This window comes from Parus major, chromosome 1 (genome assembly GCF_001522545.3).
Source record: "Parus major isolate Abel chromosome 1, Parus_major1.1, whole genome shotgun sequence".
In the NCBI taxonomy this organism is placed as follows: Eukaryota; Metazoa; Chordata; class Aves; order Passeriformes; family Paridae; genus Parus; species Parus major.
This window is the reverse complement of record NC_031768.1, coordinates 27,570,048-27,593,541: the sequence shown is the minus strand read 5'-3', so window position 1 is coordinate 27,593,541 and position 23,494 is coordinate 27,570,048. Positions and strand designations below refer to the sequence as shown.

Sequence of the window (23,494 nt, the reverse complement as noted above, 5' to 3'; positions counted from 1 at the left end):
AAGGTTTTTCTGGAAGTTTATTCTGGTGTTCTTATTCTTGTTGTTTGTCAATAAACTTTCTTTATTCCTTTTAAGTTTTATGCCTGTTTTGCCCTTATTCTAATCCATATCTCACAGCAAGAAATAAGTAATTTTCTTAGTTATTGGTTTTAAACCACGACAGCCCCATGTGCAGTGTCTGGGCCCTTACACACTGCTTACAGCTGCTTTGCCACTGTATGCCCAGGTATGTCCCATGAGCAGGAATATTCACCCTGACGTGGCCAGACATCCTGAAGTATGATCCAAAGGGTACATCCATTTCCACTGAATATCTGGATATGTATCTTAGCCATTCTGGCACTAAAAATATATAATGTTTTATATAAAACTCCAAAATACAGCTGTATTTGCAATTTCCTTGGGCCATTTGCAACATTACTGGGATATCCCATTGCTTAAGAAGAACTTTTTAATATACAGATGCCACACTCATTGTCTGTTCCTCATTAGCTACATATTCAGATAAATTAATTTGATATTATTGATGTCCATCTTGTTTATTCCTCCTGGATCATCCGTAAGAGGAGGTTGAAACCACTACACTTGTGGTAAAACACAGTTTTGCTGCCACAGCCTCGTGAAGTTTTGGGCATAATGGGTGTTCAGCAGGAAAATGAGTTTTTATGAACCCCAGCCTTGTTCCCTGCAGTAAGGGGAGCCTGCTGGTCATGCCTCTGGTTTCTGGCCCTCCTGCTGACCCCAGGTGTGCTGTCCCTCCTGTGTCTCAGCTCTGCTGTACCAACACATACTGGTTCCCAGCACCTGCAAGGAATTACAGAGCACTAAAATGCTCCCTGGAGCTGGGCGCTCATCGTACAGTACAGCTGACACAAAAGCTGAAATTCCTTTCACATGAGAACATGGGTACATCTGCTTGCAATCATCTTCCTCCAGGCAGCCAGCCTGATCAAGGAGAAATGTGATTCTCCACTCTTGATCCAAGGAGTGCTGGGTAGACGCCTACAGCCAAGGGGCTGGGACTGGGGAGAGACAGAATAAACGCGCCTTTCACGCCCGGCATCCCCACCAGTCCCGTGGCTCCCGTGATCTTCTTGCCCTGCTTGCAGGAGGCAGGGCATGCTGAAATAAAGAGAAACTTGTTCTGTGGCAGGAAAAGTTATTTCTTCTGGCCAGGCATTCCCATCCTGGGAAGGAGACAGGAAGAATATTACATTAAAGGTAAACTGATAAAATATTTGTCTGCTGGAGGAAGGGGAGGAATGTCAGAAACATGTCAGTGTTGTTTAGAAAAAACTATTGTGGCATCTTACTCCTTCCCTGACAACAGCTGTGGGGTGTCATAAAGAAATGTTTTGGGCTTCAGTGATCTGTAGCCTCATGCAGGGCATTTTGCTGGAAGGATGCTCTTTGTTGGTCTGTGCACGCCTGTGTGTGTACACACTGGGGTGTGAACGCGCGCTGTGCAGCAGAGGAAATGTCTGAAAGTATTAGAAGTGAGTGGATATAGAGGGGATATTGGCAGAGCTCTGGGAAATCTATTGTTTGTTTGTTATTACTTTCTTTGTTGCAGCTGACCAATGAGAAAACAACCAAAAAAGCTACTTCTTTGATGAAATGTCCAGTTTGTAACACAGATGTCTTATGGTTCGTGTACTTCTGTAGATTTGTCACATTCCGTGTTAAAACTTGCTTTTCATGCTGCTACACAAGAGGACTGAAGAAGTAATTTATAGGTACAATTAAGAATGCCATGTTTGGGAAATAAAGGGAGAGTGTTTGTAACAAAAGGAAGCTTGACAATTGAGTGGCTTAGCTTCACTGATTCCTGAAAGCAAGCTGAAGGCAGGAGCCACAGTGTACTTTTAATCTTCAAATCTGATCATCAGTTAATATGTTTGTAAAGGCTAGGTTGCCCCACCTCCTCAGGCTGGATTTTACCAGCACATAGTCCAGATAGCCTGAAGACTTGAGCCAGCCTTGCAGAAGACATTAACAACTCAGTGATGCAGTTGTAGCCGCAATGATCCAAGGGCACATACGACCCAGACCAGCCACAGCATCCCTACAGCTGGACTGATTAAAATGGTCAGAAGTGACAGTTCACCACAGTCCTGCAAGAAAATGCTGTGCTGCAGGCTGGGCAAGAGGACCTAGGGCAAGGCAGCCTGCTCTGTGCATGCTCTTTGGAGGCATGTGGTTAAATCAGGCACGGACTGCTCCTAAACTCTTTGAACTTAACTCCTACTAAGACCTCCTTGGCTTCAGCCAAGCTATATTCTTGGCCACAAATAAGTGCCTAATAAAGACAGTTCTCATTAATAAGTCTTACTTTGGAGTTTTTTTAAGAATCTGTCTTAGGGAAGACATTTAAGAATCTGTTTAGGGATGTTTTGGTAGGGTGGAAGAACGCCATCCCTTAACAAGTGCAGAGAACAGTGATGGACAGATAATGTTTAAAAAAAATTGGCATGCAGAGGTTCTGCATATTTTATCATTGCAGTTTATTCACATACATCCATGTATATATGTAGAGTTTGAAGGTGACTATAGAATGATCTGTGCTAGAGCATGAAAATTCAAAGGGAAACATCTGTCATTAAAAAACAATAGGAAAAAACATTTATTTAGCACAGGCTGAAGTACAGAAATGTTTGCATGCTGTATTTGGCTTGATTTACTATAGGGAAGACAATGATGTACAGAAGAGTTGTCTGTAAGAAATCATGTGGGGTCTGGTGTTTTCTGGGCCTTCTCACATGAATGTTCATTTGGGTGTTGCAACACACTCACATTCTGTAGTAAACCCACCACAGCATTTTGTAAAGGCCTCATACTCAATGTATTTTTTTAATATGCTTCATTCCCAGTGAATACTAATGCAGATATATAGAGATGAGAAGCTTTCTGATGACAGACAGATGGGATGCCTTTAAGGCTGTGTCAGTGGCCTCTGAAAATATTGATTGCCATGTGTGGTTACTGAGAAAAGATGCTGAAACCTTCAGAATTGAACAGTTAACAGAGCATGCATCAAACCTGGATTTTCAGTTATAGAAAGGAGAAGCCCTTATGTCAGTCCTTCCCTGTGGCAGCCATTAACTCCTATGACTGGGTCTCAGTGTAGCTGTGGGAAAATCACATCTGTGTTCCTTTGTTTTGTGAAGGCTGTGCTTACAGAGAATGTTCTTACCTCTCACCACACAGATTTCATCCTCAGCAGGAGGATGAGTTATTATTCTAGGCAGGAGGCACAAGCACAAGTCTTTAACTTTGAGGAGTAAATAGAATTTGTCAAGGCCTTGTAAAATCACTCTTGCCCATTGGTCTTTCTAATGTTACACCACTGCCCTTTGCCTCCTCTGACTCTTACTTGCAGCCTCTCTGTTCCTTGTAGTGCTGTCATCAGCCACCAACCTTTTTCAGGTATTGCCTGAAGCCACTACTGAGAAATTGATGGGAAAACAATACTGGTTAGGTTGGAGGAAAGTTGGCTTTTGCTGACATTTTTGTATATATTTGGAGAAATACATTTTGTAGGTGACTTGTAAATGCGCAAATTCTACACTACCACCTGTCGTCTCCTTCCTTTCACATCCAAGAGAGCTGCATTGGTTTTAAGGCTAGATGGCATCACTCTGGGCTGACCACATGCATAATTCAGGTCCTCTGACATCCCTGTATGAAGTCATGTTTCAGGATCAAGAAGAGTACCTGTGACCGAGACTGTCTTTTGACAAGCATTAAAAAAAACTCTCCTTGATTAAGAAAGATCCACATAGTCCAAGAAAGTTCTTTAGAAGTTGTTCTGGTATTGTTAACATCCATCTGATGTTTCCCCTTGGAATTTATATTCAGAGCCCATTACACATTCAATTAGGTTAAAAGAACTTCAGAAGGGAGGCTGCTCCACTCCTCGCACATGCATTCTCCCTGCACAGAATTCAAATATCAGTAAGCAAAATACTGAAAAAAATATGTTTCATAAGTGTAGGTGCTCTTGTCATGAACTCCAGATCATTTGGGATCATTTGTTATCATTTGTTCCTGAAGCTGCCTATATAGTTGGGGAAGGGAATGGGAGGATACATTTTCCAGCATATTTTCTATGCAGAAAATATGCTTAGATCTTTGATTAATATTCCTAGTTTGTGTTGTGTATATACATATAAGAGATCAGTCCTTTGTAATGAGAGCTTATTTCTGAATGAAAATATATGATGTTTAAATAGAGAATGGATATGAATAGGAGAGAGACAGCTCAGAAGAAATAATAAAGAGTTAGAATTTGTTCATAATGAAACCAAAATGAAGGTATTCTGTCAGCCCTTGTTTTAATCTGTTTCTTTTTTTAGCCTTGCCTGAATTTTCCTCTGTGCTCACAGTGAAATCAATCTATGCCTTGGGCAGTGGTATCTCTCCATGGCTAGGGAGACTGATTGATTGTTTCGTATATTGAGACTGTAGGTTTGATGGGAATTCTATAGGAATGGTGACAGCAGTGGAGATTTGAGGGTTTTGGCTTCTTTACTAAAATACATACCTTACAGCATGTGTTCCTTCTTATCAGATAAAAAGTCCTCACTCCACTGTGTGTTTCTCTCTTCTTTCTGCTATTTCTCATCTCTTTTGTGCATTTCTCTCTTTTCTCTTCAAACATCTCGGTATGGATCGTTTTAAGGACAAAATTTAATTAGTAAGTCATGTAAGATTAGTACTATGGAAAAGCTTTTCCATGGACATATTTAGTGGCTTTGAAATAATTCAGTGATTTGGTTGTATTTGGTACTTTTTTTTTTTTTAAGTGTAAAATAATTTGTCGTGACATGGCCAACTCAAAACCCATGACACAAATTTCATATGAAATTATCAAGGGTAAAGGGTTGGCTTTACTAAACCCAAGGACAGCTATTGTATTTATACTAGCAGAACCAAGACTTTTCTTATCCAGGTGCCTAAACTTTGAGAGCAGCCAGCCAGGCTCAGTCTGTGAAAAATGTGCTCGCATGTTCTTCAAAGTATGACTGGTGTTCTTCAAAGTATGACTGGTGTTCTTCAAAGTATGACTGATCTGTCATTTTCTCTTAACTGAAAAAGACTAAACAGCAGAAAGCTTCCTATCTGCTCCAATCTCCTCCCTGCTGTCCTGGGAAGCACTGGAGTCACCATCCCTGGAGGTTTTTAAAAGATGCATGGATTTGGCACTTAGAGACATGGTTTAGTGGTGGACTTGACAGTGGAAGGTTTTTTGTTGGACTTCTTGGTCTTAAAGGTCTTTCCCTACTATGTGTTTCTATGATATGGTGATCTTGCCATCTCTGGTTAACAAGTGGTTATCAACAACTGAAATTCATGAAGAACTTCTTCACAGAAAGGGTAACAACTTTGGAATGGACTCCCTATGGAGATGGTGGAGTCATCATTCCTGGAAGTGTCCAAGAAACAACTGGATGTGGCACTGCATGCCATGGTTTAGTTGAGCTGGTGATGATTGGTCAGTGGTTGGACTTGCTGATCTTGGGTGTCTTTTCCAACCTAAATGATTCTGTGTGATTACCAATATCAAAGTTATATTGCTGTCCCTGTTTCTGCATTAATCAACATAAAAATTACAAGTTTAAGTGACCATCTTTATGAAGATGTTTCTATTCCAGTTATAACTTGGGTAAAAATAAGCAGTCTAATACCACTGTGTGGCCTCTCCCAATCTATCATAGAGTCATCACTATTCTTGTGTCAATTCTGTCAGGCACAAGCAATCCTCAAAGGTTTGTCTGTGTGTATGTTTGTATGTATGTTTGTACATACTCACTGCTGTATGGCTCAACCCCAACCTGGACTTACTCTCTTTGGAGAGAAAGAGATTGGTGTCATCAGGACACCACAGCATTACCCAGATCAGGTCCTCCCCATTCCAAATACCATTCAGCTCATTCCAAATACTTGCAGCCTATTTTAACAATTATTTTTTATTTTAACAATTATTTTAACAATAATTAGGTGAAAGCATCTTTTCATTGTAGCCATTAGGCGGTAATATTACCTAATAAAAAGGCAGTCACTGTCCTTTGGTCAGGAACAGTACTTCAGATCTGCCACGCAGCATGTGAAAGCATGTTAAATAAGGACAACATACTTTAAAGCAAAAATCACTATGGTCCTCTTTAAAATACAAAAGGAGTCAGACACAAAGACTTAAAATGGCAGATCTTGAGAGAGAAGGAGGTGAAAGAATTCTGTGTTGGTTTTGGTAAAAATAAATGATTGAATTGCTCATTACAACTTGAAGAATTATATCTTCAAAATTCCCCTCTAAGAAACTGATTAACTTCAGATTAAAGTTTTTATCTTGTCTGACACAGAAACTGAGTGATCTGACCCAAACCATGGCTGTCTTGCTTACAAAGGACTTTTTTGGTGGAAGGGAAACAACATGCCAGAGATAGATGGCAGCATCTTAGCTCATCTGTGCCATCCTCCATGGCAGGAGTTCCAGGACAAATCAACAATTATGCCAGTGCCTTGAGGAGTGAGCAGGAACTCCAGAGACCTATCTACATTAACAAGTACAGGCACGTTCCTCTGCTTGGTTGATGGAGAGCCAGCATGGGTTCAGGAGTTGTGCAGTCCTACTAACACAAGGAGAACTAATGTGAGCTGAGTCAGGACCCATGCTGTGATTCAGGATCAGAGACAAGCAGCATTCCTTTTTGCCACTTACCAAACACAGGCCCAGGAGAGCAAAGAGATGGGGATGAAATGCCCACCTTTCCAGTGGAGCCACATTTCTGTTACAACAGAGTTTTTTGATATCCAGGCATAGAGTGGAATTTAATCTTTCTGAGATAAATGGGATTCCATAGGGCTCTTGTGATTAAAAATGCATGTGTGCATGAATACTTGTAGGGCGGGGGCCTAAATTATCCCAATGGGCAAAAAACCTCCCTCAAATTTCCATAGCCCACAGCCACCCACCCTTTGAAGCTGCTGGCATCCAGGGACAGCTGGGTGCAGTGGGGCTTTTCACAGGGGAAGATTAAAGATGTCACGATCTCTTGTTCATCAGCAGCACAGAGAGTACAGAGAATGCATTCTCCTGGAAACAAACTGAACTGTAAATCAGAGAGGTAATCCAGCATCAGATGAGCAGAGGCATGGGCTTGTTCACAGGCAGGGCATTGGTGAAACCGGGAAGCACGGATCTAAAGCAGAGCCAGCAAGAGCGGCCAGAGAGCAGATCAAGAGAGGTGTAAGGTCATATGTGATAAAGTCAGGAAGACAAGTGAGGTTTCTGCTCTAATAACCTGAGAATCCTGCTCTAAGCTGGGATGCACTGCATGTTACTAAGGCTCCCAAGGGTTCATGTTTGACCTGAGGAGAGAACAGTCACTTGCCCTCTGTTGCAGGTGACTCTGCCGTATTTTGTATTTCGACTGTTTGGGCAGATGTTTTGTATCCCATGGCCCTGCTTTGGGCAGGCTGGCAGTGCTGCTGAAAACTGTATCCCATGTGATTCCTACCTGCCTGAGAAGGGGAAAGCAGGCTGTTCTGTTTATGCTGAAAATTCCTGGTACACTCCAGGCAATGTTCCAGCTCTTCTGCTTTGAAATGTTGGCTTCACACTCAGCCAAGGGTGACAGCAGCTCTCTGAGATGTCCCCTGTCCCTCTTTTCCTTCCCCATGGAAACACACCCACTTTCTCCCATTTCAAATAAAACCTCCACATTTTTACAGCACGTGCTCTGTAGGCACTGTCCCTGCAGGTCTCTGAGGCTCCTGGCTGTGCAGGTGATGTTGCAGCAGAGACACACAGGGCTTGCCCAGGCTGTCCAGCATTGTGGGGCTCCTGGCACTGTGCTGACTGAGGCACAGGGAGGGAAACCTTGGGCTGACCTATTACAGATTGACCTGTCACTGTCTCAGGCTCTTTGCTCCTCAGAAGGCAAACTTGTTCTGCTAGTAAACTTCCCTGCACAGGCTGGAACCCACTCTGGAACATGCCCATTTTAACTGGTGACATCACTAAGATTTAATATTTTTGAGATTTTGCATTTCCTAATCTTTGAGTAGGTGCAGCTTGTTTGTTGAGTGGATCTGAGATCTTTTTGTTTGTTCAAGGGGTTCTTTATGAGAGTGTGTGTGCATTCCGAATGTGAATAATAAAATAAGGCAATGAACACAAGTAAAAAAAAAAATAGCTCAGGAATAAGAGTTTTAAAAAAAATATTCTGAAGCATAAAAAATAAGTATCCCAAATCACAGCAATAAAGCAAAGAATGATTTGAATGAAATCAAACCATGTCAGAAAGACAGGTATTAATGTACTACAGTCCCTCTCCATCTCCCTTCCTGTTAAATCTGACACACAGACTTGCTATATGCTTCCAGGTTTATCCTAAAAGAATGTTGGAGGCAGTGGAAGAGAAAAAGGAGAAAGATTTCTTAGAGAGAGACTGTTTTTATCCCTCTGTGGAAAGGAAGCAGCCACGATCTGATAATGTTGCTGAACTAATCTGTTTCTCACTGTGCTTATCACTAGAGCAGCAAGGAGAATTCTGCAGTGAGGGCAGCAAAGTACTGTCAGTCAGTGAAAGGGAGGAGGATGGACAGACCAACAGACATCATTTCTTATCTGGCAGGCTCAGACAGAAGCTGAGAAAAATATCAGCAGTAGCCAAGCAGGAGAAAAAAAAATCCCAACAACTTTATTTTAAGCTATTTTCTATGGAAAATATGAGCTCTAATATTTATTACTAAAATGGATCAAAGAAATAGTGCAACCAATTGAGATACAACGGCTGAAATGTGTCCCAAACCATGTGCCATGGACAATGAGACTCACAGCTGACAACAATTAAGCTTTTCCTAAAGAAAAGGTGTTTGCCCTGGGACTTGGGGCTGGTCCTGTCACTGCCAGGACATCTCTGGGGCGGTGGAAGAAATAGTATGAAAGTCAAAATATTTTGGAAAGAGGTGACTGATGATTTAAATATTATTCCTTCTGTTTGGAAGGAAAACACAAGTTCCTGCAGTTTTCTTGGAAAGGCTGCAGAAAATGATTTGGAGTGCCAAGTGCCTCTACCCTAAGGCAAGTGACCTGTACAATATGTCTGGGAGATTTAGAAAAACCTTATTAGCAGAAAGTAATAATTTTCTGGGTGTTAGGAACACTCTTCAGTGTAGCCATGTTCTTGATCAAATAGATCATTTTAGTGGATTGTTAAAAACTACATGGTGCCTATTTGCAAAAGATGAAGTGCCTTCTCCTGCACTCCCTGGCCAATTTCCAACTTATCTATTTGCCTACCAAGTTATGCTGACGTTGAGCCTCATTATTTTATCCTAAGTCTCATTATCTTTGGTGGGGGTGTTTCTTGGAAATCCAACTTTGGGAGTCCTGTGATTATATAAGCATTTAATCTACACTGTATTCAAGAATATTACTGTGTTGAAACACAATCCTAATATGATTATATGATTATATATGATATATGATTATATATGATATATGATTATATATGATATATGATTATATATGATAATATGAATCCTAATAAAGAAAGAGGGAAAGAAATCAAGATCAGTCTTTTTAGTGCATTTTTTCTTATGCTTGGAATTACTGAATATCCTTGAATAGCCATTACTGATACTATCTCTTACATTTTATTGAACAAACCATAGTTCTCTCAACAGCTACTGTGATGAGAGGCAAAAGTAGAGGAGTCTCTGCTATTCACAGATCTCTTTGTACAAAATTTTAGGCAAAGTGTAGAATATTAATAATAGTAATAATGATAATAGTAATAGTAAAACTTAAAAATCCAGGATGCTTTGAGCCAGAGATTCCCCCTTCCTCCCTGTCCCCCCCAATTTAGTTCATATCAGTTAAAGAGCCACACATGCCCACACCATTTCAGGCAGCTTAAGTTTAAACTGCTGGGCTTCAAACCAATTTACATAAACTCAGGGATCACAGATGAAATGGGGTTGCCTGAGTAGTCACCAAACCTGCTGCAAGTTGAAGAGCTCTTTAGAAATCTTGGACCTTCTATGCTTGCTCTGAAAAACATGCACTGAGTCCTGCAGGCTCCAAAGACAAAGCTGGCCAGTAGCAGACTCAGCTGTCAGAATTTCTTCAGTGAGCTCCTTGTCTTGCTCCTGCCTGTATATTCTTGAAGTCAGGTTCAGAGTGGTTTCCATTGGACTGCTCCCAAATTTTTGCTTCAGTCTTCCAAGACTGTAGTCCTCAGTCTAACCCCATGCTGGGAAAGTAATGAACCCACCAGCTCCATCCTGCTATCCTGCTGCAGGCATCCCTCCAATTCATGGTCTTTGTTGTGCTGAGGGCTTGATGGAGTTTACACCATACGTGAAAGGGGCCCTGCTCACTGCTTCTCATTCCAGGGCTGTCTGGGGAATACTCCTGCTGACAGCACTAATTAACATCTTTCAAAAAAATTTCGACATCAAGGGTCTACTGCTGTCACCAGTGGTGATGAAAGAGATTTAACCAGATGACATCATTAGTACAGACTTGGTTACCTAATGCCCATGGGAGTGCTGCCCAACCATGCCAGCAGAGCGCTTCCAGCACTGGTGCGCAAATCAGGCCCTAAAACAAGCCTTAAATGCCTCCATACACAGAATCACACAGAATCACAGGGTTGGAAGAGACCTTCGAGATCATTGAGTCCAACCCAGCCCTAACATTTCAACTAAACAAAGTCACTGAGTGCCATATCCAGTCTTTTTTCAAGCACATCCAGGGATGGTGACTTCATCACCTCCCCAGGTAGACCATTCCAGTACTTTGTCTTTCTATAAAATACTTTTTCCTAATATCCAACCTGTATTTCCCTTGATGCAGCTTTAGACTGTGTCCTCTGGTTCTGTCAGCTGCTACCTGGTGAAAGAGACCAACCCCACCTGACTACAGCCACCTCTCAGGGAGCTGTAGAGAGTGATAATGTCACCCCTGAGTCTCCTTTTCTCCAGGCTAAACAACCCCAGCTCCCTCAGCCATTCTTCACAGGGTTTGTGTTCCCAGCCCCTCACCAGCCTTGTTCCCTCCTCTGGACACACTCCAGTGTCTCAATGTCCTTCCCAAACTGAGGGGCCCAGAACTGGACACAGCACTCCAGGTGTGGCCTCACCAGTCCCGAGTACAGGGGAAGAATGACCTCCCTGCTCCTGCTGGCCACACCATTCCTGATCCAGGTCAGGATGCCATTGGTCTTCTTGGCCACCAGGGCACAGGGCTGGCTCATGTCCAGCCAGCTGTCACCAGCACCCCCAGGTGCATTTCTGCCTGGGCACTGTCCAGCCACACCATCCCCAGCCTATGACACTGCACGGGGTTATTGTGGCCAAAATGCAGGACTCAGCACTTGGACTTGTTAAACTTCATCCCACTGGACTCTGCCCATCCATCCAACTGTTCCAGGTCGCTCTGCAGAGCCCTCCTCCCTTCCAACAGATCGACACACGCTCCCAGCTTAGTGTTGTCTGCAAATTTACTAATGAAGGACTCAATACCCTCACCCACACCATCAATAAAGATATTGAACAGAACTGACCCCAACACAGACCCCTGAGGGACACCACTGGTGCCTGGCCCCCAGCTGGGTGCAGCACCACTCACCACCACTCCCTGGACCCAGCCAGATCTTAATCCAGCACAGAGTGCTCCTGTCCAAGCCGAGGACTGACAGCTTTTCCAGGGAATGCTGTGGGAGACAGTGTCAAAGGCCTTGCTGAAGTCCAAACAGACAACATCCACAGCCTTTCCTGCATCCACCAGGCAGGTCACCTGGTCATGGTTGTTCAGCCATGACCTACCCCTCCTAAACCCATGCTGGCTGGGTCTGATACCCTGGCCATCCTGTAAGTGATGACACTCAGTATAAAGTGTCCCATTACCTTACCAGGTACTGAGGTCAGGCTAACTAGTCTATAATTACCAGGGTCTTCCTTCCCACTCTCTGTGAATGGGTCTCACACTGGACAGTTTCCAGTTATCTGGAACCTCTCCAGTGAGCCAGGACTGTTGGAAAATGATGGAGAGTGGCTCCACAAGCTCATCTGCCAGTTCCCTCATCACCCTGGCCCTTCTGGGCCCAGCGATTTATGAACATCCAAGCAGCTCAGCAGTTCTCTGACTGCCTCCTCCTGGATAACAGGGGGACCGTTCTGCTCCCTGATACCATCTACCAACCCAGGAGAATAGTTGTCCTGAGGACAAGCCCTCTTCCCACTAAAGACGGAGGTAAAGAAGGCATTAAGCACCTCCACCTTCTCCACATCTGCAGTTACTAAGTTCCCTCCCACATCCAGTAGAGAACAAAGGTTGTTCTTACCCTTCCTTTTGCCACTAATATATTTGTAAAAACATTTTTTATTATCCTTCACAAAAGTTGAGAAATTAAATTCTAACTGAGATTTAGCCTCCCTATTTTTTTTTCCTACATTCTCTACCAACCCCCTTAAATATTTCCTGAGACACCTGACCTTCCTTCCAAAGATGATATGTCCTCTTTTTATTCCTAAGTTCTTTCAAAACCTCGTTGCACACCCAGGCTGGATGTTTGCCTCATCTACTCATCTTTCAGCACATGAGGACAATCTGTTCCTGTGCCCTCAAGATTTCTGTTTTGAAGCACCACCCACCTTTCCTTAACTCTTTTATTTTAAGGGCTGTTTCCCAAGGAACTCTCTGAATAAGTCTCCTAAGTAGGCCAAAGTCTGCCCTCCAGAAGTCTAGTGTGGATATTTTATTGATGCTCCTCCTGATTTCACCAAATACTGACAACTCTCTAATTTCATGATCTCTGTGCCCCAAGCTGCCTCCAACCACCACATCTCCCACCAGCCCATCTCCATTTGCAAACAGCAGGTCTAACATAACCCTGCTCTGGTGGGCTCACTCACCAGCTGTGACAAATGTTGTCCTCCACTCACTCTAAGAACCTCCTGGACTGCCTCTTCTCTGCTGTGTTAAGTTCCCTGCAGATGTCTGGCAGGTTACAAGAACAAGGGCTGGTGATCCTGGTGATGCTGAAGAAAGGGAGATTTTAAAGAGAGCAGTGTCACTGCTGATGAAGAGATCCCAGGAAAAACTGTAGTATTCCAGCTGTACACACAGCAACTGTGGTTTTTCAAACTGTGGTTTTCATGGTAAGTAACAGAAAAGGGTACTGCAGGCATGTCAATAAACTTGGATATTCACTCAGGGATAAATATTTGGAATAACAATGCAGTAGTTGCAAGCTCAACAGAAAAATGTGTCTTAATACAATACTAGGGCAACACTGCTTTAAGTCCTTAAAACAAACTGGAAAGAAGTAGAGTGCTAGTGGGAAAATATCAGTCACCTTTTACCCTACCTTTGAAAAGAAGTGCTGCTATGTTTGTTTTTTTTTTTTACTTTATGTCAAAAACTTCTTTCCCCTGAACTGAAAAATTTACTTCTTCTCAAAGACAATGCACTCAGTTTAAACCTGAGCATTGTAGTCTTCTGTCAATCACTTCTTCCATCACCAGGGCAATGAATTTCTACAATAACCTTGTACTTGAGTCAATCCCTTCTATAGGTTTCACAAGATTGCATTTTATCAACCAGTTAAACCCAAGAAACCAGCAGTTTCTTGAGTCATCATGATGTATCTGGTATCCAGAAGAGGTTCTGTGCTTTGTATTTCCTTGGCCAAGAGGCACAAAGCACCTGAAGTTCTGCAGAGCCCCAGCTCCCACACAAGGCTTGTTACAAGCCAACCAGCTGAACAAAACACTCTTTGCCATTACCAGTATAGCAGTAAACCATGAATATTCATGAGTTATTGCCCTGGTTTTATAAATTAACTCCATCACAGCTTTTCCATGTAGTCTTGCCTATGTGCTCTTCACTTCTGTCCCTTCTAGCTATATTCTGCAAGTAACTGCGTTAACCTGATGAAAGAGTGCATTGATTCAGGAGAAGGGGCGTTTGCTCCAACACATGGTGTAGTCTGCTGACACTTGAAGCATGGGGCTACAGGGAGAAACCACTCGAAAACAGAGGCAGAAAAGAGCAACGAATTCCTGTTCACATTTGCATGTGAGTTAAGCTGGGACCCCAGCCCCCTATGGAAGTGCCTCTGTCACAGGGATCGGGAAGGTGCTGCTCCCTCCCGCTCTCTCCTTGGGAAGATGTGGCTCCTGCAGAGAGCAAGAAGCGCTTTGGGTGGAGCTCTTGTTTGACTTTGACACTGCCATTTGGGCTGGGATAACAGAATCATAGAATGATTTGGGTTGGAAGAGACATTAAAGATGATCTCATTCCAACTCCTCCCCACCCATAAGTAGGGACACCTTCCTGAACACCAGGTTGCTCAGACAACACCATGCAACCTGGCCTTGAACATTTCCAGGGATGGGACATCCAGAACATCTCTGGGCAAGCAGTTCCAGGGTCTCACCACCCTTACATTAAAGAATTTCTTCCTAATATCTAAACTAAACCTCTTTCAGTTTGAAGCCCTTACCCCTTGTCCTATCACTTCATGTCCTTGTAACAAGTCCTCACAAAAAGGATGAGCAGAGATGCCTGAGCTTTAGTTCAGGGCTGCTGGGGGGATGAAGAGCAGCAAGTGAGAATCTTTGAGTGCAGATTCAAGTGATTTTGTCAGAAGAGGAAAGATGTGTGGGGCACACAGGGACAATTTTCTGAAGCAGCATTCAGGCTGGGGCTGGGACACTGCAGAGGGGCCAGCCCACTCCGGTGATTCTTCTGCATTCTACAGTGAGTGGTGAAGCCAGCCATGGGGTCTGGTCCCACCCCCACCATCTGCTGTGCCTGTATGTTCCACATCTCATCACAGGGAGCTGCCACACCTCTGCACGGCTTCCCCACCCTGCACTCGTGGCTATGCATACACACACGTACATATTCAATGTACATATTTATATACAATTGCAATATACAAAGTATGCACTCTGTGTGTGTATTCATCTGCAACTGATCTGGAACCGATCCTTCTAGCACAGAGCCAAGGCTCCAGCACTTGCCAGATTTCTCACAAGTAGTTTACAGAGGGAGCCGAGCTCTCCCTTGCTCTGCACTGGCACAGGTTCAGCAGGAGGTGAGATGCTCACTGTGGTCTCCTGAGTGCTGTGGGTCTCTGCTGCGAGGGAAGAGAGAGGTTTGTGTCTGAGGATGGGTAAGGAATTCATTAGGAATTCATCTGGGCTGTTTCTGGCATCTGCAGGGGAAGGAACTGGTAGAAGATTAATTCACCAAGGGAAGGTTTAAGTCCGAATTAGGAAAAGGCAAGAGTAAGTTTAGGCACCATTAGAGTTAAGAAGCTGCTGAGCAGAAGGGCTCTTCGTTTGTGAGTCTGACTTTAGGTCCCTGACTTTAGAATAAACTAAAACTGTCCATATGTAGAAAAAGAAATCCAAATTATTTCTTAAAGAATTGTGGTTATCTGTGGGTTCTGGTGATGGGAGGAAAGGAGACAGAGAAAACCCTGAACTAAGTCACCTTTAGTTGATTCTATTTAGTTTTTCCATCAGGACAACCTCTCCATTTCCATGTACTGTTAAGTAGGATCTGACAAACTGGGTTTTTATCGACAGCAATGTGAAACGACACGCTACAGCCATTTAAAATTTGTTTTTTGACTCCCCTGTCAGAAAAGCTTGCATGAACCTGCAAGGTCTTTGCCAGTCTCACTGGACCGATTATGTATAACTCCAAACAAGAATTGTTTCTGGGAAGTGGCCGAGCACACGGGGGTCCCTGGCGCTGTCGGTGGGTGCCGGTCCCGCGGGTCCCGGGGCTGCGGGCTCCGGGAGCGCTGCCCTCGCCTCCCCGCCCCTCCCCGCCCGCCGGGACCGGCCCTTCCCTCCGCTCCTCCGTCCCTCCCTCCGCCTCCATCCTCTCCGTCTCCTCCCACACAGGTGGGACTCCTCTCCTCGCCGCCCCTGCCGCGATGCCGCCGCCGTGTGCCCGCGGGGCCCTGCCCGGAGTCTCCTTCCTCTTCCTCCTCCTCCTCCTCCTCCCGCTGCTGTGCGCGGCCCCCGGTGAGTGAGCGCGGGATGCGAGACACGGGGCGAGCACAGCCCGGCACGGCCCGGCCAGCGGGAATGAACCTTCCCCTGGCATCCCCCGTGCGTGACAGCCTTCGGACGCCGCAAACCTTGAGCAAGTCGGGCATCTCTATTAAAAGGTGCTTGTTTGCCAGTGACTGAAGCCTTTGGGAACAGCCGAGCGCTTGCAGGTCTCTCGTTGCGCTGCCGGTCTGGGGATCGGCGGGATGACTGCTCCGATGTGCTTTGGGGCAGGATGGCAGGCACGATTTTGGAGCGGTCTGATTGTTAGCACAGCCTTCACCCAGTGGCCAGGGGCATTCAGCATTGTCATGCTGTTCTGGGTGCTGGTACTGGCACCAGCTGCAGTTTTCTGGTGAAAAATACAATGATTTACTCGGTGAAGAAGGCCAGTTTAGGGTTTCCCTTGCCACGAGAGCTGGGGAGAGGATGCTGGAGTGTCAAAATCTTCCCTGCAGTGTATATTGCGCTCAAGTGTGGAAAGGGGAGCAAAGACAGCAAGTTTCTCTTGGGAGAAAATCGTCTGCTTTGCCTGTTGAACTGGAGCTATGACAAAAATACTTCTGGCAGTTTTTGAGAAAAAAATCTTTTTTTGTTGTTGTTGTTGGTGGTGTTGTTTCCTTCTCAGTAAATGTATCTGTTTTATTTTTATTTGTCTAGATGTTTCAAGGGGAAATAAGCTTAAACTGATGCTTCAGAAACGAGAAAGTAAGTAAAGAAACAGCAAAGTGCTTTGTTTTCCCTTGGAGCTGGTTGCTGCCAGCAGAAGCTGCTGCTGAGCTGTCCCTGTACCTCCAGCTCCAGGAGCACAGACGGAGCAGGAGGCCGCAAACACAGGGCCATGCTCACCACGGGCCACACCAAACCTCCTGCCCAGGCAGAGCCTCTGCCTGTGTGCCTGTTTGGGATGTTGGGCTGGAGGCTCTGCTTGCCACAGCTCCCTCTGAAATCCGGGGTTCCCAGGCTTGGCAGCACACCTGCCTTTTGCTCTGCACGGCACAGCACCAACCTTTTCCAAGGTTTGCATGGCAGACGTGGCATTTATCTGGTTCGTTTGGGGAAGTCACAAACTTTTCCAAGGAATTATAATGCATGGAAATACTGCTGGCTCAGGCACAGGGAAGAATATGTGCAAACCCAGCTTGCCTATGATGCCTTGACTTGTTCTTTTTGTCTTCTTGGCCCAACTAGTGCTTCTTTTTTGGAAGACTGCTCTCTTACGGGAGAGATGATGGCCAAGGGCCCAGCAGTCAGAAGCATGGAATGGCTCACTGGTTGAGGGAAGGTGGTGGAATCTATGCCAACTGGGAACAAGCTGCACCACAGCAGACGAAACATCCCAGAAGTTTTGGCCAGCTCTCCTCAGCCAGCTCTATGGCTGAAGCAATGAATTTATACCCCCACAGAGGGGACTCCCGCTTTCTGCCAGGCTTTCTAATTTCATACTGTTTTTTTTTTTTTCTGGCATCACTCCACACCTCTTACCAGAACTAAAATATATATCCCACCACCTCTGTTTTCCTCGTGTGGGGGTTCCTTACATCACCATTCTGCAGTGCTTGTGTGACAGTAGGAGCAACCTTCCTGCACCACAGCAGTGGTGTTTGTTCAGGTCCCCTGGGGAGAGGGACTGCCTGGGGAGGGCTCTTGGGGCATGCAGACAACAAGGCTTAGATCAGGAAAACTGAAGAACTGATGGTGGAGGGAATATGCAGTCTCTTTAATTCCAACCCTGCTCCCCTTTCCTGGCTGGTTTCTAAAGTGAGCAGGCCAAGCACACAGTTCTGCTTCCCTTGCTGGCAGTGTCCCTTGTGTGAGGGCTCATTCATGGGACATTTGCTCAGCAATCCCTCTTCTCAGTAGTAACACCCAGTTCAAGCTCACAGTGTGTAATCAGTTTCCAGCTCATCACTGCAGAACAGCCTACTGTTTCCCACTTACTACAACTCATCTATCACTTTTATCTTCAGAATCTCCTTCTCTCTGCAGTCCTTTGCCTTTCTCTGTGAGTCTGCCCAGCTCCTACTTCAGTGGTTTTCACATCTCCACTTCCTTGTCTACCCCAGTCTCTTCCCTCACATCCTCCAAAAATCCCATGCACACCCGTGTTCCTGATTTCTCCCTCATTGAAATGAACCATCTGAAGGCAGGACTTCTCCTATTCCTACAGACTTCTTGTTTCACAGCCAGATCAACAACGTGTTTTATCATTTCCATGTGTGGCCAGGGGCTGGCCAGTCACAGAATCATAGAACTGTTAGATTAGAAAAGATCTCCAAGTTTAAATCCAACTATTTATCCAGCAGAGCCACTGTCACCACTAAACCATGTCTCCAGGTGCCACATATGTTTTTTGAACTTCCAGGGATGGCAATTCCCACCACTTCCCTAGGCAGCTTGTTCCAAAGCTTGACAACTCTTTAAGTGAAGGAATTTTTCCTAACATCCAATCTTACATGGCACAACTTGAGGCCATTTCTTCACATCCTGTGTAGTCCTCTCATCCATGTCTTTGGGAGGTGCATCAGTTCCTCTAGCAGCCACAGCAAGCTGCTCTTAGGCATGGAGCAAGCCAGATGGCTCGTCTGGCTCTGGCAGGTTGAGGGCATTTCCATGCATCCCTCACAAAGGTTGCTATGAAAACCTGATGGGCTTTTATTTTCAGGCATACAGGGCATTTAGTAGTGCTCATCTAAATGCTACTTTTTACACATCAATTCAAAAATCTATCCTTTAAAGTGTTTCTCCTTTCACTCTAATATGTTAGCAGTGCTTTGCCAGCTTCCTCAGTCTTTTTAACTTCACCTCTCTTCTTCAACCCAATTTCTGCAACCATAGCACTTAGGGCCAGTCTCCTGTTCTCTCCTGAAAGCACAAACACACAGTGCATATGCTCCTTGAGTCTGGGTGTTTTTATCCAAATTCCTCAGTTAGCTGCTCTACTTGAGCTCAGAAATTATTTTCAAGAATCCAGGAGAATGAGGGTAGCAGAGAAATCCTATTAAATCGGTGATTCCTGGGTTTATTACTGCTACTCTGCTACAGGCATTGCACTGGCAAGCACAAAGGTAATGGCACGATGTGAGAATCATTTTCTTACTTGCTGCAAGTAGTACTCTTCAGGCTGACTAAAAATTTCCTGGCATGCCTTTTGTGGGGGGAATTAATTTCAGCCTCTGCTGCTGCGAAGCCTGAGGTGTCAGTGAAAGAAACAGCAGCCAAGGAATTCCTGAGCAGCCTGAGACGCCAGAGGCGCCAGCTGTGGGACAGGAGCCAGCCCGACGTGCAGCAGTGGTACCAGCAGTTCCTGTACCTGGGCTTCGACGAGCAGGTGAGTGCAAGAAATGGAGAGGGCTTATGAAACTGAGGGAGAATAGACAGGGATAGAACAAGGGGGATGCGGTTTAAATGAAAAAAAAAAAAGAAAGAAAGAAGATATTTAGATTATTAGGAATATTAGGAAGAAATAGATAAAATATTAAGAAGAAATTCTTTACTGTGAGGGTGGTGAGGCCCTGGAACAAGTTGCCCAGAGAAGTGGTCGATGCCCCATTCCTCTAAGTGTTGAAGGCCAAGTTTGACTAATAGTCAAATAGGTCTAATAGTGTCCCTACCCAGATTTCTTTAAAGAGGCAAATGTCACACAGAAATATAACCTCTGTTACGTGTTAAGAGATCTTTGCATTATTTTTTTAATAGAAAAAAAATTACATTAAGGTTTTCTATGGAGTTCTTGCCTGCTATCAAACTTAAGCTTAATAAATTGTAAGTGGACACATGAACAAAGTTTGCTTTGTGGAATACGTGACCAGACTCAAAGCAATCAATAGTATTTCAGGAAAGAAATTTGTCAGCCTCAATCTAATCAGCTTTTAAACATGCTGAGAAATTCACACCAAGCTGGCTGTGATTGGCACTGATATTATGCACCCAATGCACACTTGTGCCTCCACAGTGTGGGAAGCTGCTGGCCATCATGAACACTGGCAGCTGTGCCTCCACTCTATATGTGAAAGGAAAACCACTGGATAATATTCAGTCAGCCTCCCTTCAAATGAGGACACATTTTAAAAAATATTTTATTTGTAAAAACACTGGAGTGGAATCAAACTGCACAAAGCTCCCCTAAATAGATGCTGGAATAGGGCAGAAAAGTGTGTTTGGTTGCAGTCCCACATGTAGAATCATTTTTGCTTTTAATAAGAGGTAAAAATAGTTATAGATGCTGAATTCTGGGCCTCTGTCAGCTGTATGAATATGTTTAATGAGATTGCATTGGCACAGGCAAGAAAGCTTCATGCTATGTGGATTGCTTGGAAGATGAATGCCCTCATTTTCAAAACTGCAACAATTAGAAAAATAATCCTCTGCTTGAGCTGAAATAATAAAGGGTACCTTTTTCTAAATTCTCCTGGATATTATGTGGATAAAAGTAACTTCTCAACAGCATGGCTACGTCCCCTTTCACTAATAGGAATAGGAAAAATAGGAAAAATGGTTTTATACATCAGAAACGGAAGACTGGGTGAAAATACCAAAAGGAACAAGGACAAACCATGCAGATAAAGTGAATTCTCCTCTGAGTTCCTGTATGCATTTCAAAAACTGAAATGAGGCCTGTTGTAGGATACAATGAATCTACTTAGTAGGTTTTCTTGAGTATTAAGACAGTCTTAACAATGAAATAACTGTTTGTTCCAGCAAAGGACTAAAGAACTTGGTCCATAGCTATCAATTGAGTATTTGCAAAACTTTTTCTTTTTTTTTTTTTCTGCTAAATCTCAGCCAAAAATATTTCCAAAGAGTCATTCAGATGGAAAGGCTTTGGCTTGGCAAGTATTTTATATCCTTGCACACTATATTTCCTCTGCTGTTGTGAGCAGAACTGAAGAGCTAATTGCATTTCCGTAGCTGGAAGGCTGCATTGTACCTTTGTTTTCACCCATGCAAGGTGGGAGTGAGAGATCAGAGACAGAAATCAAAAAAGCCTGTTGCACCTCAGTCAGGGACATTGCAAATAAGGGCACATGGCAAGGGACAACTAGACCTTCAGATTTTTAACTGTAAAATATTGACATGATTTTACAGTCCACCATTGACAAGGTAATCAAAATATTAAAGGTGCTTAGTGCACACACATTTCAGATGAAGGCGCTCTCAGTTTAAGCACTTTGCAGTGGGCAGGGAGTGTGGGGCTGGGCAGGACAATTCCTGCACACAGGATCCTGATAATCCCATAGAGAAGGTGGGTACAAGTCACAAAACCCCTTGGATCTAAGGATTTCATTTATGACAAATTGTACAAAGGATGCGAATTTCTGAAAGAGGCTTGCACCACTTCTGTTTCATCTCATCACTGTAGTTCCAGGCTGGAAAGCAAATGCTTTCTTTTTTTTTTTTTTTCTGGCAGAAATTCGAAGATGACATCTCCTACTGGACAAACTTGGGGCGTGCTCGTAATGAATACTACGGTGGGTACTACCAGCACCACTACGACGAAGATTCTCCCATTGGCCCACGAAACCCACACAGCTTCAGGCACGGAGCAGGCGTCAACTACGACGATTACTAATGCCATTTATCCTGCTCTAGCCTGTAGGGCTGCACTGGGCGAGGCTGAGCCCTCCCTCAGCCCGAATGACCCCGCTTCTCCCTCTATTCATGTCAAACAGCAAGAGTAAAGGAACTGCCTGACTTGGGTGAAAGCAAGACTTGTTTTAACTATCATTACTTAGTAGTACACTATATATAAAAAGTGTTATAGAAATAAAGCTTTTTTGATAACCAGGTTGCCATTATTTAGTAGACTTCATAACAGAAAGTTTAATTCCAACTGTATTACTACAGATCCCTTTTAAAATGGCTTTTTCATTTGCTGTCCTACAATCAGTTGCAAAACTACATTATATCATCTACTTTGGCATATAGAATACATAATATAAGCCACTACATTTAAGATGTGCCTGCCCATTCACATTTCTATTAACAAATAAATCAAATTATTCTTAGCAGAGAAGTAAAAAAAAAGGTTTCCTGTCAATTGAAGTTCTGCCTTGTTGCCTCCTCTGCCGTTTCCATACCTACAGCATGCAGCCCTCCAAGCCTGACATGGCACTTCTGCAGCTCCTGTTGGGTCAAGGACACAAATATTCACAAAAACTAAATTCAGTGCAGATGAGCTTGCCTACCTACAAAGTCTGTGCAAAGATCCTCCAGGGAATGGAGGCTCAAGGCAGGAACTTGAATTCAGCAGTAATTGCTGAGGTGCAGAGCATCCAACCTGAGAGGCCCCAACCCCTCCCAGGCACGATAACCCAAAGGTTATCTTTGCTGAATACTCCCCTTTGTGTCTGTTCCACTTAGCGTCAAGCTTTCAGCCTAGCTCAAAACAGGGAATAAAACAACAAAGTAAGCTATTTAAAATTAAGTTAGTGTCAGATAGCATCCAACACAATTCCCTGACATCATAATTTCCTACTGCAAAATTCCCTCTACGCCAATTCAGACTGAAACACGCACGTCAGGCTGAGCATCAAAATGTATCAGAAACTGGGCATCTGTTAGTGAAACACAGTGGATTAAAGGGGAATTGTTGGTGGCATTATGTATGTTAAGAATCCCAAAACACAACCAATTTTTTTATCACAGCAACATCAGCCTGGGAGGGAGATTTCAGCCATCAGGGGCTTCAGGAGGAGGTGGGCAGAGGAAAGCACTGCTGGCACTTGACAAATGTAGAGGACTGGGAAGGGGCAGGTGAGGAAGGCTGGCTGCTCCAGGACTTCTGGAACTGAAGAACCAGGAAAAAGAGAGATTAAATATGTTCTACCAATGGTAGCAGTTAGAGAAGACAACATGGTGCTTTAGCAGTCTCTCATCTAGAACACACAAGAAATTTCCAAAGCATGGATCATAGCAACACCATTTCTTATACTTCACTTCTTTCTTAACTCTATTTCCTAATCTTTTGCTTAAAGCCCTTGCAGTGGGATGGACTGGTGTCTAGGGGATGTAGCCTAGGACTATACAGCTCCCTGTAGGAACACTTCCCTTTGCTAAGGGAGCCAAGCTGAATGAACTTGCTGATCAGTTCTCTGCACACACAGATCCACACTAGCCTAACATGCTCCAAACCCTCAGCCATACTTAGGCTTAATCTCACAGAATCCTTGCCAGTTCAACTGGTTTAAATTGGTGTGTTTCCTTGGTAGAAGACTCTTTATTCCAAATACAGAATAATCACATTCTGAGTCAAGGACAGACTCTTTTGCAGAGTTGGAAAACACCTCTTCCTAAAAGAATACTTCCATTTTGTGTATTATCCAAAAAGTGTACTGAATTTGGCAACATTTGAACCATGCTGGTAATTTCCATCATTTCCCAGAATTTACAACTGGGAATTCAGACC

The 23,494-nt window shown here is 44.0% G+C and overlaps 1 protein-coding gene across 1 annotated transcript; it reads left to right on the top strand.

Moving 5' to 3' along the window:
- Positions 1-1,037: 1,037 nt before the first annotated feature.
- ECRG4 (ECRG4 augurin precursor) lies at positions 1,038-21,884 on the top strand. Its single transcript, XM_015619834.3, has 5 exons — positions 1,038-1,221; positions 15,937-16,059; positions 16,747-16,794; positions 19,260-19,417; positions 21,497-21,884. The coding sequence occupies exons 2-5, from the start codon at positions 15,969-15,971 to the stop codon at positions 21,656-21,658; spliced, it is 459 nt and encodes a 152-aa protein (XP_015475320.1). The 5' UTR covers positions 1,038-1,221; positions 15,937-15,968; the 3' UTR covers positions 21,659-21,884.
- Positions 21,885-23,494: the final 1,610 nt, after the last annotated feature.

Bases quoted from the DNA above. Each gene is read 5' to 3' on its own strand.
- ECRG4 (XM_015619834.3), top strand. From the start codon at position 15,969: ATGCCGCCGCCGTGTGCCCGCGGGGCCCTGCCCGGAGTCTCCTTCCTC. The intron at 16,060-16,746 runs GTGAGTGAGCGC...TTATTTGTCTAG, and splicing joins GCTGCTGTGCGCGGCCCCCG to ATGTTTCAAGGGGAAATAAG. The intron at 19,418-21,496 runs GTGAGTGCAAGA...TTTTTCTGGCAG, and splicing joins ACCTGGGCTTCGACGAGCAG to AAATTCGAAGATGACATCTC.